At 36.2% G+C, this 13,094-nt stretch overlaps 1 protein-coding gene across 5 annotated transcripts in view; it reads right to left on the minus strand.

The window, feature by feature from the left end:
- Nucleotides 1-13,094, minus strand: part of ATG5 (autophagy related 5) — a 71,987-nt gene that overhangs the window by 45,330 nt on the left and 13,563 nt on the right. For all 5 annotated transcript variants that reach the window (XM_062489914.1, XM_062489918.1, XM_062489917.1 and 2 more), the window contains one exon: nt 7,884-8,046. In XM_062489914.1, coding sequence (XP_062345898.1) covers nt 7,884-8,046 — 163 coding nt within the window. The remainder of the gene's footprint in view (nt 1-7,883; nt 8,047-13,094) is intronic.

Consider the following 13,094-nt stretch of genomic DNA (forward strand, 5'->3'; position numbering starts at 1 on the left):
TTTTCTGAAACTCAAGTGCTGTCACACTTCAAACAACTTAAAATTTCATATGGATGTTTAAGTAAGTCACGCCCCCTTCAATCACATGAGGCTACAACAGAATGGATCACAGAGAGGGTAAAAGGCACTACTCAAGTGCTCACCACCAACATGTGCATTTCACTGCAGCACAGCTTTAAATCTGCAGACACAAACAATCTAGGCAATTATCACAGAATGGAAAAACACATCTACAAATACCTTTCAATGAAAAACTCTGCTAAGAGCATAGAGACAGTTAAAATGAAGCCCCCACTGCAGTGAGTAGGCAAAAGAACTAAAAACCCCCACCATAATCTTTAACCTTATCAACAAAAATATCATAATAGTAAGGAATTAATTTGTTTCTGTATTTGATACAACTGCTATCAGAGATTATCAGACTAGGACTGGACATATTTCAAGAAGGCTGTTCAGAGGATTCATAAAACAGAAAGAATTAATACAGAAATAAGGAAACACTTGAAATTCAGAAAGGAAATACTAATTCATGGTTTTTGCAGTTCAGCATCTTTTTAGAAAGTCAAAGTGAACAAACTGGTGTAGCCCTTGGGGTAGGACATATGCACATTTTTGTCTGGACTATTCATAGTTTCTTCTTGAAATCATTTATTGGAATAAATTAAACAGAATACTTGAAATTAAATAGCTCTATGCAAGCAATACCAACTCGCAGCTTGCACACAACTATGTTCCATGCTGAAGTTTAAAAAACACAAAACTTGTCCATTCTCAGAGGTTCACCACTGTCTAACCACCATATGAACCATGGAATTACTTGGATAGAACCATACCTAGCAGTAAGAGACCAAAGACTGATGTACAAGATGTACAAGAACAACAGAAAAACTTTAGTTTGGAAGTGCCTTTGGAAGTCAAGCTTTGGAATAACAGTTCCTCATCTTGCCCCAAAAGAGCTGCCTACACAAAGTTAAACGGGTTTGCTCAAGGCCTTGCCCAGTGAAGTTTGACTGTCTGCGTGGGTTTCCACACAACTACTTTCACTCCTTCAGCCCACTCCACCCTCCCTTCCCTAGGCACCATCAGATTTCCTACTGCTGCAACTAGTATCTGTTTTTCATTTGGTAATTGCCCATCTCCACTGCCAGTGGAGACAAGAGTGAGAGGAGTCTGACTCCATCTGCTCTAGGGGTCTTCCTTTCAGATAAAGCTGGCATTAAATCCACCCTTCAGCTTCCTCATCTTCAGCCTGAACAAGGCAGTTTCCTCACTCTCTAATACAGCATATGCTCCAGACCCTAAGAATTTTACCAGCACTCTGCTGGATTCTTTTCTGTTTGCCCATATTTCTTTGGTCCTGGGGTCCCAAGAGAACACGGCACTCCCAGTACAGCTTTACAAGTGCTGAGCCAACCAGGGGGCACGAGGCCTTGAGCAGCTCCCCGGGTTAATCTTTATTTATGCAACACCACACAACACGCTTTCAACTCATTTCTTGCTCACCATTACCCAGTTTCAGAAAGCTGCTTTTCCAGAAGCAGTTCCTAGACTGCCACAACACATGAGCTTTTTTCCTGTCTCTGGTGCAGGACTTGCAGGTCAGCTCTGGGAGGCTCCAGTCCATCATCGCTCCTCTGAATGGCAGATCTGCCCTCCACTCCATCAACTGCTCCCACCAACTTTTCCTTTCAGTCACAGATAAACTCACTAAGGGTTAATCTGTCACATACATATAATCAAACTGCAGGGTACAGAGAGTTGCAGCTGAAAGTCAAGGATACAAAGTGTATTTCCTTAACCTTAAAGCAAGCTTATTTTCTACTGACTCATGTTTTAACAAGCATTACTTTTAACTGATGTAGCCAAAAACAAGTCTTCTCAAAATTTAGTATAAATACAACTTCCCTATTATTCTCAGGAACACTAAGACTCTGCATGCATACATAATTCTGCTCGCTGGTTATCTCTAACCAATTTTATAAAATTTAAGTTCCTGTGTGGTATGCCTCAAGCATGAAGGAGCTTTTGTTGATGAAATAAACATTAAAACTTTAGTACCACTTTAAAACCAATTTCTGTGCTATTCAGAAATATTATTTACAGCTGATTACTATAATTTACCTAAATTCACCATTCATATTCTTGTTTTATAAAAACACTCATAATTACAACTGTCAAGGACTTCAGGAAGACTTTGGTACATATCTGACTCTCAATGACTACTTCAGTCAGTGACAGCCTTTTTGAGAACACAGCTTGAAGTACTGCTATGGCATCATTAAGATATTTATTTTTCTCTTCCATTTTACACATTGCCACAGTTAAAGCATTCTTGCTCTTAAACACCTAGCTTACTTGGGCATTTTGAAAGACCACAGTATATAATACAAATCCACCCCTGAAAAGGGAACACAAGTTTACTGAACTTTTCAGACTATATTCATATGTGTCACTATCCGATATGGAGACAGGACTTTAGAACAGTTTTGACATAATGTAGAAGAAGCCACAGAAATATGTGAAAATATTCTTCATGTCACAGATAGCAAGCTAACAACATTCAACATAAGAGGACATTTTGAAGACTGTACAAGAAAGCAGCATGTCACTCTTCAGATAATTTATCAGATCAAAAAGGCATTTTCCGCCTGTTTTCTTGCAGTCTATACACAGAAGCCGTACCTTACCAACATTCTTTTCACTTACTAAGATACTCACAAAGCAGAAGTTTCACTTTAAGTACACTGTTTCCTTAACATCATCTCCCTTCATTTCTAGGTTACCAGCTTAATCTGGAAAAGGTTTAGGCAGTCATCAAGATGGATGACTATTTCCTTTCTTTCATCCAAATAAGAAAATGCATGCATCCTACAAAATGTGTCCTTTCTCTATAATAAAAAAGCAGGTGATCTCAGAAGTACTGTCAGTTAAATTAAAAAGAAAGCTCTGATGACAAAGAAGTATAATCCATTTCTGAAATACACAACCCACAGGTTGTATAGGAATTAAGCAGCAGAGCTTGTTGCAGACTTTCCTGAGTAAGTCAAAGGGAAAAGGACTCCTGACACTTTTATCCATCCTCCAGATCTCTGCTCCATGTCTAGGAGAGCTTTGGAATTTTGATTTCTTCATGTCTAATTATGCTCCCTATATACATGAAAACAGAGCAGCATAACACCATGTTAGCTTTTTAATTCACTTTGCTTTCCCTGTACTGTGTTTTTCCTAAATTAAAGCTTTTCTTGAAATTTTATATTAATAGATGCATTTACAAGCAGAATTTAGAATTTACAAGGAATTTACAAGCAGAAACTAACTTAGAAGGATTTCAAATTGCAAAACAAGAAAACCTCAACTAAAGAAAGTTAAATATAAAAGTGAAGTCCATTTTTTAGACAGTTTACTCTAAATTTTAGTTAGACCATACACATTTTTCAGGAAATGACTTATATTGAGAGCAAGGGGATGAAAAAAAGCAGAAAGCAGCAAAAAGAGACCTTGAAGTTTGCTCCTTCAGAGTCTAAAGGTTTTTATTAGGCACATGGCCATCTAACACAAGAGGGTGAAAATGCTAGAAGCACTGTCTCTATCTCATTTCTAAGCAACCTCCTCTCGTGGCAGAGACTTGAGCAGGATTGTGTTACCTTTTGCTTTCCTTCCTTCTCTGCTTTCATATAGTTCTTGCCTTCCTTTGAGACCCACTGGTTCTCATTGGCCTCAGACAGACCAGACCTCCTCTGCCCTCCTGTTTGAGAGCAGAGAAGAGAAAGCCAATGGGTGAATGCAGGCTGCCATCCATTCCCCAACTTTGTGCCACAGCAAAGGGCAGCTATTCAAGTAGACACCAGGCCAGCACAGAGGAGTAACAAAGCCAAAAGCCGTTTCAGGGGATGGTAGTTTAGACTCACAATAGTGTATCCATATCAGTGGAGCATTAGCTTAGTCATTTGTGCAGAAAGGGTAACAATCCCATAAACACTGCAGAACTAACAGTGAGGTCTAGGTCACAATCCATAACCAGAAAAACCACCACAACTAACCAAACCCCAAACAAGACTCACTGCTATGGAAAAAAACCCCAAAAACACCCCCAGAAAGGCCTGCTCTGATGCAGATGATTCATTCTGTAGGTCTAGCCTGCTCAAAGCTAGACCCTGCTCAACACTAAATCAGCAGTGGGAGACTTTGTGCAGGGCTATCTGAACTGGTTTAAAATGCATACCCTCAGTTCCATGGTATCAGCAATGTTTGGTGTGTGCCACACTACCTTAACTCCAGAATAAGCAGGTACTGATGCTAATTATAAGGCAATTTGATGAATTTTGGGAAATTTTTAACAAAGGAAGCCCAGGAAAGTAACAACTGGGTTTTAAAATAACTTTTAACCAATACACTCATTTTCAAAGTTGAAATGAATTATTTTATTTTTCTTCACAGTTAACCAAATCTCTACAGATTGAACATGGAAAGCACTCTCCATTTTGGTAGCCATATGGGGAGAAGTAAACAACATAGCTTTGTGATTTAAAAACTAGAAGCTTTTTTATTCATTGTCCTGAGAAACTCTGGAAGATTTTTCTAAGCAAATTTCAAACGATGAGTTGAGATCACAGAGATTTTGTTCAGCTGCTAAAGCATGCTCACCATGAGGTAAAGGACAGCATTGCTTCTAACAGTTCTCTATGAAGAGGGGAAGTACTCCCATCAAACCTGAGTGGGTCAAGTGTACACAGCACAAGAAAAGCTGTAAGACACTCCCCTTTTTGCAATTTGAACATTTCTAAACAGAAATGTGATAACTGAGAACAAGCACAACTTCTGCCTCTCAAAAACCCAGAATCGTTTAGATGAATTTTGTAACTAAATGCAAGACAACACAGGCCTGATTCTGTCAGTAAGGCATGAAAGAGATCATATGCACTAAAATACAAAATATTGTATATTCTGAATGCTTGCAGGATTTTTCTCCTCAGTTAAGAACAATTCAATATGGACACTTAACTTTTAGTAAGCCCTAAAGCATGAATGAGCATTGCATTCTTTTTCCATACTATTTTCAGGAAAATAATGACTTCATTATATTTTATAATATATAAAAGAAACCTTAAAATAGTTATGAGTTTTTACTGTTTATTTCTCCCACTCATGTATCAGAAATACCAACTCTAGTCTTCTTTGGTTATAAATGATGCCTGTGAAAATTTCAGGGTACAGTTGCTTCTGTTAGTTCACAACTGATAAAAAGCAGATGTGCTGAACCTAAATCCCCTCATTTATCAGAACCATTATATACTGAAGTTACAGATATTAATTCTTTGAACCATGCAAAAAATACAGCTCTCTCCCTGGAAACAGTTGGGATTTCATTTGTTTGATCCTGAATCATCAGTAGGCCCATAGAGTCCTAAGAGTTTCAAAGCTGAAAGCCTTTTATTTTTCCACACAAAAGGCAAGAAGAGAAAAACCCCACCCACTTGAAAATCTTTTTCATCCATGATAAAAATGGCCATAAAACTATTAAAGCAAAAACAGTAGTAACATTTTCCATGAATTCTGACCAAAGAATTTTAACAATTCATATGAAGGAACAAAGGTATAACTGCATAGTCTGCTTTTATCACTTCTCTACCACAGACATGGCTGTCATTTGTGGCTGGTCAAAAATGTACCTGTCTCAAAGAAAAGTTCTAACTCAGAAATATCTGGTTTATGAATCAAAAATTGACTGTGAAGAACAAGAAAAACCACAGCACAAAATAGAAGAATATGTTTTCTTTCCTGATTTGGTATCAGATTAACATAAAACCAGAAATGATTGGAGGGGGGATGTAAAGGTTGATATGAATAACCACCAGCTGTTACCAGTACAATATTTTCCCACAAATTCACTATTACAGCTTTTCTCTTAAACGCCATCTACAAGCAACTGGTAAGTTTCACAGGTTACCTGTTCAAGGAGCTGATTCTCAGCAGAAACATTTATACAAATTATAAATTATTTGACAGCTGTATTTCTCCAAACAAAACTGGATAGGTTTTTTTTTTTTTCAAAAACGTAAAATCAGGACATGTCTTCTAAGCAATGCTATCACTTGTTAAAAAAATAACACTTCCTTATAATTAAGGCCTGAAGAAAATTGTTTGACGTTGCACAGAAAAAAACAGTCTACAGATGTATCTTTACTTACAAAGCAGTTATCACAAATGCTACTTTCTTTTCTTTTTTGTGGTCATTCATTCTGTTTCACAAAGTGGTTTAAAATTATTACATCTCAAACGAAAGCCCTATAAAAACATATTGAAAGATACACCATGCTTAAAAAGAGTTTTCTTGGTTTCACAAGCTTTTCTTGTTTCTCTTTTATGAAGAGTTGAGAAATTAATATTAGCATTTGAAAGTATTCAAAAGATTGCTTAAACTTCTCATTCAGGTGTCAGATTCCACAGGTGCAATTTCTCATTAAGTACAGTGAAACCTTGAAATCAACTTTGCCAGGCAACCTCTGTTCTTAACATTACAGAGAAAAACAGAAAAATTCTGCCTTCTATAGAACTGAAGATATTCTTAGATAAATAATCAACTGAAAGACAAAGCCTAAGATGATCATGAAAAAACCATGCTGTTTATCTCTCCTGTTATCTTAAATATTGAGATTCTGTAACTTCTCGTTAAAAGAACTTTACCTTGTACTGTTTCATTTTGCAGGCATGCACAACCTTCCTCAAGATCTTACCACTCAGATAATCATTTAAAATAATGCCTCAATTTCTAACTGTCCTCCAATTAAATAAAAAAAAAAAAAAGAAAGCAGAGTTTCTAATAACCATTCATCTCCAAAATATCACTGGAGTACCTTTAACATGGAAGGCAGTACCACTAAACGACAACGTAAAAAAATGTCGCACACTCACTAAATATGCACATTAAACCAAAACTAGCTTGGAACCTTCTTGTCTAAACCAAAAGCATGATTCAAGTCTGCTTGCATTCTAATGTTCTTCTTTTTAATTTAATTTTAATATATAGGAAGATGTTAATTCTATTTGTTCAGTATTTTGTCTCTCAACACAGAATAAACATCTTCATGCTTATAGTAAAATGCTTTCGTAAAATAAATTTACTAGAGATAATATAAATGACAGCTTCAGAGAAAAATGCAATGAAAGTGGCATGATTACCCATTCCAGAGAGCAGTTTATGAAATACTTAAAAAAGCTTTTCAACTTACAGGGCTCCACAAACCTTAATATGGAAGACACTACAAACAAAAGTTTTATTTTATACTGTAATATTGATTCATACCATCTGTGCAAAGTAAGAACACTAATTAAAGATCTCGTTCTGAATAATTTTGCTGACTTCTTCAAGTCAATACTTACTTGTGAAAGCCACAAAGAAATTTTTAAAAAATGGCAAAGAGAAAAGAAAAATTATTAAGTCTACTGGACTTTTTTTTACAGTTTGCCTGTATTGTTTACCAGTGACAACCCATTAGCACTAACTAGAGGAGACAATCTCCTATGTACAGTCCAAGATAGCTAATACTGAATACTTATACCCCAAGTGTCTCCCAAATAAAAACTGTAATTTGCACAAAAGTACACTAGACAATATTTATCTATTTTGATTTGTTGCTAGTTTTGGTTTGTTAAAACAGAGTCATGACCCAATCTAATTCCTTGAATAACTCAAGGCACATGTGAATTACCACCAAAATGATGATTTCAATTTAAAAAATCCAAACCATCAGTGCTTTCCATAACATTAGACAAAAATTCTGCAGAACAATTGACATTTTATCTCTCATGCAATAACTGAAATTTTAAGAAATTATTAGCTTGTTCGACCTGAATATAATTAATACTTGATGTGTTCTATTTACCATTCTGCAATCCCATCCACAATTGCTTATGATCCTTTTTTTGCATTTCATTGATGACTTGACTTTTGTGTTTTAAAGCATCTGCTTCTTTTATACAAGCCATAAAATGAGCTTCAATCACATCCTTTGAATGGCAATGTAGAAGATCCTTTTCTGGAAAATTCTACAAAGAGAAATGACAGATCAGGAAAAATAAATGCATCACATACCTCGTATGATGAAGAATAAACAATAATTTTAAACAGACATATATTTATGCAGAAGAAGCACACGGGTTCTACTTATGGAAGAATTTAACAACCATTCTCTCACGCTGCTGACAAGAAACAGGTTGCAGTGAAAATGTTTCAGGAAAAACAAAAGCTCAACAACTTTCTGTAAAACCAGAATTTTAACAAGTTTTCAAGCAGATATTCAATCTCAGATAGTAAAGAGGAGAAAATTATGAGAAGCAAGTGACAAGCACCTAATTTATATTAGCTCTCTATGATATTTTATCAACCATGCAGCTATGCAGTTCCTTGAAAACCAAGCAGAATCACCCACATATATGAACTACAGCATATCTTCCAATTAGAAACATTTTTGCTCAGAGATACTGGAAATGACTACTGCTAGCCTGTGTGACTTGATTCTGTATCCCTTTTATTTGGTTACACTGGCACACAGCATTCAGCGTTGCAGTTGCAAAACTACCACTCCTCAGGTAACTCTTAACCCTTCAGTAAATGACAATGACCTCTCCTACTGAATTTATTAAGGAGTTATAGCAGTATATCTCATTCAAATACAAAAAAAAAGATTAATTTTGAAATTAAATGATCAGAAGTCCAGCACTGTAGAAGTTGCGGTTTTCCTTCCTCCAGTTTTTCTTTTATCAACACTTACTATCACTTGCCATTTAATAACAACACAAGCATCCATTACTATAAATCCAGTGCCTTTAGTTTTCAGTTTTAAAACCCACTTTTATTCCCTCCTTATTAATTCTGTTTCCACAGTTGCTTATGACCATGCTGACTGGAGCAAACCTCAGAGCCAAACCAGAGTGGAGACATCATCAGTACTCCTCTTCCTATCAAGGGCTTGCCACATTTTTATACTTGAATTCTCATGCTACTCCAGTGGCCATTTCCTCTTAACCCATTACAAACTGGCACTTTAAAAACCTTTTGTGAGAGACTGTCAAAACCTTTTTGGAAATACAAGAACATATAATGGGATATTTTTCAAAGGCTTTTACAACTCAGTTAACATTTGAAGTAGGAGCAATCTAATGCTGGAAAAAACCCTATCTTTACTCACCACATAACCCCAAGAAAAATAGTGAAGACTGCTTCAAAAAACAGAAACCCAAAATATCAACAAGGGAGCTGGGGATTGCCTTACCTGAAATAAATTCTGAGGATAACAGTGACAGTTCCCTCCTCATTAGGTTATTGAGAAGAATTGGAAATTAAATAATGAAATTTCATATAGTGTTTCCTCCTTATGACAGTGAGAACCCAAACTCTGGAAACTGTGGATCAAAAGGATGAGTATTTTCCAAAAACAGGGGCATAAAGAAAAGACTGCTGATATCTTTTCCACTAAAGTTTACATGGTTTGGTATTGAACTTGCAAAAGGGAGTGCCTGTTGTTAGGGTTGGTGTATGTAAAGCTGACTAGAAATCTAAGGACAGAGGTAAACCTAGTTTCTTATATGAGAATGGCCAAGTATAAAGACATTAAAGAAGGCAGAACAATAAGGAAAGCTCTTCTGGGGCAGACCTCGCTCCTGTTCTACCCTACAAAGCTGAGTGTCTCAGCATAATTGGGCCCAAGATTACTAGGAAAACATTACTGGGATTGTTACTTGCCAATTGACATCTGCATAGGCCTGTAAAATACTTTCAGAAGTTCAATTTACTTGCTCAAATAAAAATGCAAACTCTTGTAACCAATCCAGAAGAAACGAATAGACAGAAATAGCATACTTAAAGATCAAAAAAGTTCTTTACGTGCAAGAATTCAAAGTGAGACACTGGCATCCCTCAAAACAAAAGAAGAAAACAGTGGTATATACCTAATGCCAAGAACACAAGAACCTCGAAATTGACTTTCATAGTTAAAAGCTGATGTTTCAGCTAAGTTTATGAAAACAACAGTTTTGTTACAACTGTTTCGCTACACATATGTCTAAATATTGAACTGAAAAAGACAAATATATCTCTTTTTGGACATACTTCTCTTTCTACAGGTAGACATCTTCCTGCTAACTTTCTTCCAATTAATTTCAAGTTGCAGATAATGTCACTCCCTGGGGATGAGTTCCAGAAATCATACAAAGTGTAGTCTGCAGAACAGCAAGGATCTATTTAAATTTGGTCAAAGCTATTTAAGCTAGTGTAAAGAATCTAGACAGAGTAGTACTAGGTGTGACATGATTAATTTTCCCAGCTTCTAAGGAGCAACACTGTGAAAGACTGGAAAACACTCCTGAATCTCAGTGCTGTGTACTCTTTTCTTTAGTAGGAAAGCATTGGCACATTTCTATGCAGTACTGTGAGTAGAAGCCGAAAAACTTAAACATGAAAGTGACAACTTAGAAAAAAACACTGCACATCTGCAAGAAGCATATGGAACAGTTTCACCTACATGAGACTACCAACAGAAAACATGGTATCCCCACTGATTTATCAATCAGGGCACACAATAAGTTTTATACTTAAATGTAAATCATGTGTGCTTGTATTTAAAAACAAAAATCTACTTGCCTTCTTTCTACCTGAAGAAATACAGATCAATCAAAAATAACTTTATTCAGTTCCCTGAAGAAAGGGACAATTGTAAAGAAACTGGTAGCCTGTCCTGACCATATAACTAGAAGATTTGCAAGAAGTATTAATAGATGACATAAGTAGCTTTAATTCAAGTACTCTTACGGGCGGTGCATAACTCCCACCATGTCCTACAACCTTGAAAGAACAGTTACTAAGGGTTGACCCTGATTTTCTCAGAAACCTCAAGGAGTTCTGTTTTTTTATTTTCACATACCAATAGATCCTTGCAGTATGAACTGGTCACAAAGAAATAGGTATCATCTGTACAAACAAGAGCACTAAATGACCTCTCACATAAAACTGTACCAAAAACATGACAGGCAATTTCAACAGTCTGGTTTCATTACTCCATTCCACCTATATTTATCTCTCAGTTCTAGTTCACAAAACATCTGTTTATCCTGTGGCAGTCTACTTGCATTAGACTATGCTTACAGAAAATAAGGCATTAAAAACCATAAGGAATGTATCCAGTGGCAGGGGGTACATCTATGCATTTGTGTTTAGCTACCATCAGCAGTCTTTTCTTTAAGTAGACTAATTAAAAAAACAAACCCATTTATACTTCTAGATTGCACAATATCTCCTACCAGTTCCACAATTTATCCATATGCTACGAGGAAAAGTACTTCCTTTCCATTCCACCTGACCCAACCTGCACCAAAAAAAAAAAACACAAAGATGATGACTGTCACACAAGGACAGGTGCTGTCTCTCCTCCTGTACGTTAGGTCACAGGTGGAGAGGCAGGCACCAGCAGATAACGGGTTCAGCAGAACCTCAGCATTTCCTCTGGCACACATGATTTCCTCTCCTCCAACAGTGCTACTATTTCCAGAGCCATTCACCACTTCTTACCTACTGCCCAAAATCTGGAGAGGTGGTTACCACACTGAGAATGTGGATAGTGCTAAACAGGCCAGAGAGCAAGATGAGATGATTTTAGCAAGAAGGGAGAGAATTTCCGCTCCTTCCTGTAAAGCCACACCTGGATAACAAAAGCAACTTCCCAGCCTACAGCCTCTCATGATTCTCAGACCCCAGTATGTTTTTCAGTCTCATCCGTCTGCAACTATTTAATGCAACTATTTTTCAACTTTACAAGATAAAATGCATGCAATTTTATTGCATACCAGAAGTACAAATTAACAAACTGTTTCTTCAATGCAAAAACCAATGCACGTTTATGATTTGGTCTGTGTACGTAACACAGGAGGACATCTACCAACTTAAAAACTTCTGCTGAACAGAAATAAACCTTTCCATGTTTTTAACTTCAAACAAAGAAACCTGATAGAAGGAGTTTGACTTTTAAAAAGAAGTTGAAAAACATTTTTTTTACAGATGTGTGAGATATCTGTTGTTGACTTCATGCATTGGCAGAAGAAAGGACACAGACACTACAACAGAAATTAAACCCATAAAATCTAACGCTGTTTAATTAAGCCAAATAAAAATTATGACTCTTTGAAGAATAACTACACAGAAATGAGAACACTCTAGTTAAAAATCCCACATCTAAACTATTTAGCTGTAAGGAACTGCAATACATTAAAACCTCTTCAATATTTTGACATACTTTGAAGTCTTTCAGTTATGTTTTGAGTTACAGATTCAGAGGGGTTTCATTTAAATAAACTTTCAGATTACATCAAAATGGGAAGAGAGATTATGCAGGTGCTAACTCTGCAGTATTATATTACTAAATTACATTGACTTTTAAAATAAAACTGCCTTAGCAGTTAATTATTTCTGCTGATCTTTAATGTATACCTTTGAGAAAAACTAAAAGTAGCTGATCTTTTGGCAATCAGCAACACAAAGACATTAAAATCATATTTATGTTGCTGATTAAAAAGCACTGTGGTGCTACAACTTAATTTTCAAGATACCTCTACTTTGAGAGGGCAACACCCCCACATTGCCACTGTTAATATCCCATAGCACTCAGAACATAACAATTAAACCATGGTTTATGAAACTAGATGTCCTACATTTTTTTCAGGACATTCTGGAAGTTTCCTCATCCCAGATCTCTAACATTTATCAGGCAAGTGTAGCAATTATAATGGTTTCAGAAACATCCCCAAATTCAGATCCATTGAGTCGGTCATTTTAGAAGTTTCAACATGTAGAAATGCATAAGAATGTATGGTTTCAGTGTACACTCCCAAAAAGAATCAATTACTGTTGGAAAAAGCCTTTCTAACACAACATTGAGAATTGTTTCAATGAAAATGTTCAACACAAATGCATCCCAATACATTTTTCATTGCATTCAAATCTCTCATGCACTCAAGTCAAGTCTATTAATGTAGCACTGTCCTTCAGATCAGTTTTCCTGCTGCGTTGTTTCTTTTATAATGGAGAATTAACATTTTTAAGTCCA

This window comes from Cinclus cinclus, chromosome 3 (assembly GCF_963662255.1).
Source record: "Cinclus cinclus chromosome 3, bCinCin1.1, whole genome shotgun sequence".
NCBI classification, from domain to species: Eukaryota; Metazoa; Chordata; class Aves; order Passeriformes; family Cinclidae; genus Cinclus; species Cinclus cinclus.